The sequence below is a fragment of the Sinocyclocheilus rhinocerous genome, unplaced genomic scaffold (assembly GCF_001515625.1).
Source record: "Sinocyclocheilus rhinocerous isolate Xijiao unplaced genomic scaffold, SAMN03320098_v1.1 scaffold445, whole genome shotgun sequence".
Taxonomy (NCBI): domain Eukaryota; kingdom Metazoa; phylum Chordata; class Actinopteri; order Cypriniformes; family Cyprinidae; genus Sinocyclocheilus; species Sinocyclocheilus rhinocerous.
Window position 1 is genome coordinate 648,454 of NW_015645566.1, and position 6,091 is coordinate 654,544.

At 37.9% G+C, this 6,091-nt stretch overlaps 1 protein-coding gene across 1 annotated transcript; it reads left to right on the top strand.

The window, feature by feature from the left end:
• Positions 1 to 1,405: 1,405 nt before the first annotated feature.
• LOC107706724 (neuropeptide Y receptor type 2-like) lies at positions 1,406 to 2,521 on the top strand. The gene has a single exon (XM_016510530.1). The coding sequence runs from the start codon at positions 1,406 to 1,408 to the stop codon at positions 2,519 to 2,521; it is 1,116 nt and encodes a 371-aa protein (XP_016366016.1).
• The last annotated feature ends 3,570 nt before the right edge of the window (positions 2,522 to 6,091 follow it).

Here is a 6,091-nt window from a genome sequence, read left to right on the forward strand (position 1 = left end):
TTTTCAATTTCTAAATGACCTAAGATGTCAAAGACTTTATTGGCAATTTTCCTTTTCCCTTGAGCAAAAAGCTGTCCATACAGTTTGTGTCATATAATCAGCTTAAATGACAATATAGGCACTTCTAAATGTGCTCATGAGCTCAAATCGTTCTTAGAAATAAAGCTCTGCGTTGTCTTGCTTTGAGCAGCCTGTAAATTGGATTTTAATGAAGCTCTATCCATCTCTTATGAGCAGGAGAGGGCCTTGTTAACCTTTTTGTAATTAAATATGGTTCAGTATTCTGGTAGCAAAATCATGAGGATAGCCAAGCATTAAATGGATATTATATTAGTCGTTTTTCAATAATAGCTTTAATTGAACATGATGAAAAGAAAAAATCACAAAGATGGCTGTGTATTTTTTCAGCCTAATCTAACTCTAACTCTAAATCTAAGTTATATAACTCTCAGTTAAATGCCTTGCAGTGCTGTAATGATATATTATGATTTACCTTCTTCAGTAGATGCGTATGCTACATATTTCATCAGGTGTGCATGTCTCATTCAGAGCATGCATCGCTCACTTCTACTCCAACTGAGCATACAAAAAGAAAAGAAGACATAATTCAGCTTCCATGCTGAGAATGAGATCTCTGGCGTACATTTATAATTGAACATGTGCAATGAAATGTGAACCACTGAAATGAATAACAGCTGGCATATATGTACCAATACATAATGACATAAAATATAATGGTACAAAAAACATACTATTCATATATTGACTAAACATCACCTTCACACAGGTTGCTTAAAAAATGGGTATAAGGAAAAGGCTATTAAGACTAACTCCATCGCTCACCATTGTCTGGTTGACCCAGACAAAATTACAATATGGCAACAGAAACAGTGCTGTGGATAATTGATTTGGCTTTTTGACGAGTTTAAAATTCCAATCCCATTCTTCTCTCTTTTTCTATCATATATAGAAAATATTAGAAAAGTGGAAATAGCATGCCTAACATGCCTTAATAGGCATTAACATTGGATGTGTTGTTAAGTATATACTAAATAATATGTTGTTATCTTCCACTATTAGCAGTAAGTTCAAATAGCTTCTAGCACTAGAGCATGGATATTACTGCTATTTTTACATGGCCTCAGCCAAATTTGATGTATTTTCTTGTGGTATTGTGACTTTATTACAATTTAAATTCAGAAATCAAAAACAAATTCTTCATAGAAGAGGTACATTCAAATGATCATATTCATACATATGAATATACGTACATTCATATCACATGCATCTTGTGAATATTTTTGAATAAATAAAAAATGCCATGTCGGTGGCAACTGTTTGTACTGTAAGAAGCAAAAATGTTCTTGTCTGTTTGACAGGTTGATGTTGTATGTCCTTGGTTAAAATGGGCCAATCAGATCTAGACAATGGAACGGAGGACACGGTCTATGATAGAAGTCAAGAGACCAGCCTGGGAAACGACAGCATGAACACTTACAAACCAGCGTTTGTGGATGACATCACCAAGCACCCGAGTGTCCAAATATCTCTCATCTTTGCATATTCACTTATAATCCTGCTAGGACTTGTGGGTAACACCCTGGTGATTTACATGATCATTCTGTACAGAAACATGCGCACGGTCACCAACTACTTCATTGCGAACCTGGCCTTGGCTGACCTGATGGTGGACACGGTGTGTTTGCCTTTCACGCTGGTTTACACGTTGTTGGACGAATGGAAATTTGGAGCAGTGATGTGTCATATGGTGCCTTACAGCCAAGCTCTCAGCGTCCATGTGTCCATTCTCACCCTAACGGTCATTGCTCTAGAGCGCTACAGATGCATTGTCTTCCACCTTGGCCAGCGCCTCAATAGGTGCACCAGCTTCATCATCATCGGCCTGACCTGGGCGCTCGCCGCCATACTGGCTGGCCCGCTGGCTATTTTCCGAGAGTATCGCCATGAGGAAATCCCATACATTGACTTGCGGATCTCGGTTTGCTCCGAGAAATGGCCCAACGGCACCAATCGGGACGCCGTCATCTACAGTTTATCAATGCTTCTCCTGCAGTATGTGGTCCCTCTGGCGATCATCAGCTACACTTACGTGTGCATCTGGATCAAACTGAAGAACCACGTCAGCCCTTCCAACCGCAGCGATGGCATCGGCCGCCGGAAGAAGACCACGAAGATGCTGGCGCTGGTGGTCGTGGTCTTCGCTGTTTGCTGGCTTCCCTTCCACGTGTTTCAGCTGGCTAGCGATCTCGACTTGATTCTCAAGTTCAAAGAATACAAACTCATTTACACCTTGTTTCACATCGTGGCGATGTGCTCGACTTTTGTCAACCCATTGCTCTACGGCTGGATGAACCAAAATTACAGGAATGGCTTTCTCATGTTCTTCCGCTGTGAACACAAGCCAGACACCATCTACCCTGATGGGTCCTTCAGGACTCGATCTTTGAGGGGGATGATTGTGAACGGCTACAATGATGGTCAGCCCGCAACTGCTGTCTAATCATGAAGATGGAGTCTTCCTCTGTCTGGAGGAGCCTGCTTAATGCACAGTATATACAGTAGGGTACAATGGAGCTAAAGGTGCATGGGGGTAAAATAATAAGATAATAATTGGGGTAAGATGATAACTAGATGACTGACTTTTCCCTTTGATGACATGACGTGGTTGGGTAATCACCATATTTATAATGAAACCATGACATCATAAAATAAAGCAATAAGCCCCAAGAAGCCATGGTTTACAGTGAATTTATAACAGCTAAGGGGCGTTGTTAGGCACGACGTGAAGCTGTTATAAATTCACTGTAAACCATGGCTTCACGGGGTTATTGCTTTTATAAAACGGTTATTCCATATACGTAGTAAGGTTTCACAAAATAAAACAGAGCAAATAAAGTGTAATGATATTAATAAAAACATTATTCTTCAGCCAAACAATGTAGTTCCTCAGAAACGGTTGTGGTTCCAACAAAGTGGTTGCCAAGCAACACGCAAACGTAAACAAAGGTGTATGTTTGTAGTGTAATTTACAACAGCTTCGAACGTGGCTCAGCCAATCAGAATCAAGGACCGGAACTCTCCGTTTTATAATATAATATTTATTGTTACTGCTAACCATATTCAATTATTATGAGGATCTCCTTCAAGAATCTTTCCCATTTTCATTTTTTTTTAAACTGAACATATTAAACTAGCATTATATTTACTGAACAAAAATATATTTTATTTATCAAAACAAACAGAAAATAGTACAAGCTTAGTTAAAGTGATCATTTTAAACAAGTATTAACATGTGAAATGCAAAATATATTACTTCAGCTAAAGTATTTGTAGCATTACTGGTTGCTTTTGCCCCATGCTGGTGAACCTTTTACCCCAAGTGTGGAAAAAAAACCTCTTGCATTTGTATGATTTTTAAACAAAACAAACCTCTTTCATGATTTATTTTCTCACAAAATGTGTTGCTCCATAAATTTTCAATAAAAACAGATTTTTTCTGCAATCGTACATTATGGGAGTAGCGAAAAGCAGATTTTCCTTATGGTGTGCCTTTAGCCCTGTGGACCAGGTGGTGTCCATTTATCATCAGCCTTGTGCAAAACTCTTATTGATAATGTCAGCAGACAGCCTGGATGCTACTGATAGGCTTTCAGCTCTGGAAACATTTTAGAGTCAATCACCTAAGCTGTAAACGGCATGTGACTGATCACTCTTAGGATTTGGAGAAAGCTATTCATTAGCTTTCCCATATATCTTTATGGCATTTGCATGGCTACTGCAAGACCTACTGGAAGGACATGATTTCAAATCTGCCATCGTTGCTTATGGGGCCACAGAACTTTTTGAGTCAATTACCTGAGCCATAAATATCATGTGACTCAAGTCAAGTCACCTTTATTTATATAGTGCATTAGACAGATTGTGTCAAAGCAGCTTTACAGTATCATAACAGGAAAACAGTGTGCCGATAATGCAAGAGGGCAATAGTAAACAGTCAATTTTCCAGTTAAAGTCAGCTCATCTTTCATTCAGTGTTGTCATCGTCCAGCTCAGTTCAGTTCAGATCACTCAGGGGCCATATGAAATGGTCTCATGACAACTCTGATTGGCGGATAGCGCCACAAGTGCGCACACAATTGCATACCCTTCACTAGTGACTATTTTGAGCTGTTACATAAAGTCCATTTCATGCTTTAAGAGCCCTTCAAAACAGAATCTTGCACTGGTGAAATATGTTTTTTTTTTTATGTCGTCAGAGTACACAGCAAATATGACATTGCCATTGCTTTGTAGAAATCTGGTGCCAAGGCTAAAAGGCCCAACCTTGATCATGGTTAAAAATATGTTCATATATTGCATTGTGGGATACAATATCCACATAGATATCCACTCTGCCACATTTTGGCAGATGTAGTTCTGGGTGTTAATGTACAAGCATACAGGAAATTTGCATAATATGCATATACATAGGGTGCGTCTCAATCTGCTCTATAGCTCCCGAGCTCATAAATCAGTATATCGTGCACTCGAATCTGGGCACTGGTAAGGACCCTGGCTCATTGCACATTGGGACAGTGATACACAATTTCCAGCAACATGACTACGTACAACGTCACCATACATTGGCCTCATCACTGCTGGTATTAATGAACAACTGGCAGGACCCATATCATTTTGATATAATTTTTTTATATTTTATATATATGTCCTTACAACATTTCAGCTGAATATAAATTATAAATGTTAACTATATGTTCACTACATGTCTAGTAAAGTGTGTTTATGTGCACTGGAAGGATTTCACGATTGAGACCTGAGCCCTGATCAGTGCTCTGACTATTGAACTATAGGGAGCTGATTGAGACGCACCAATACTATACACTACATAAATGGCAACACTAGCATAACAGCATTTCGAACATAACCTACTATGTTTTTGTAAAACACTCCAAGCATTGATATGCGATCTATGAATTGTCCATCTCAACATTTAACTAATGAATGTCTTTGTTATTCACTTATATTAACAGTTTGGTTGTGAGTTTAAATATTCAAGTAAATTGTATGACTTGGATGACTTCGATTTTGTGATTTGTCAAAGATGAAAATGTCTTGCACGTGTGGTTTTATGTATATTTGCATAGAGCCGATATATCAAGTAAATAAATTGCTTTATGCTACTGATTGTATTTATACTGTATGATGTGAAGGTTATAATGTACTTTGTATATATGCAAAGAATTAATGTAATCTATGGAATCATGTTCCTGTATACTTTATTGGCATATTTAATATCTATGCTGTGGTGGCAGTGAGATGAAATAAAAAATCGTCTTTGAACTTATTTTCCAGATAGGATGTGTGAGAAAACTAAAATGCAGTGGAGGGAGGGAGTGAAAGGAAAATAAAACTATATCTACACATTTTTTTCAGTTCGGTGCCTTATCAAATCTAAAAACCTATAGAGAAAGACAAAACCATGTCAACACAACATATAACAAAAAAGATTTGAAATGATCTGCTTCACACCAACATTTGGCTGAAGTGATTATGAAAACAAAACAATATATCCACATTGCAGCTGCTGCATTATTCATCTCCGCTACACAACTCAAGTGTTTTTCATGCAGTAATCGCTGTTTTATTCTGTGTGTTGCACAAGGAGCATAAGGGAGGAGAAACCTCAGAGAATATAATAAATCGTGGCACAAACCTCTTGTTCTACATTCAATAAGCTATAAGATGAAGATCTGCACACAGATGAATAAAACAGATGCAGACAACGGTTCTTAGTGTGTTTATAAGATTCATTTGTCTTATCTGGAGTTTATTTTATGTATTTATTTTTAACATGATGGGGTGTTTTTTGGAAATATGGCTATTTAAAAAAAGCTATTTCTCCAGGAGAGCAAATTGGAAACTAAATGACCAAGTTTGTTCTAAAAACAGCAATGAACAAACGTGTGCAAATGGGGGTTTGCTAGTGTGTACTAGCAACTAATTGTAATCTCTATCATATGTGTGTGTGTGTGTGTGTGTGTGTGTGTGTGTGTGTGTGTGTGTTCTGGTT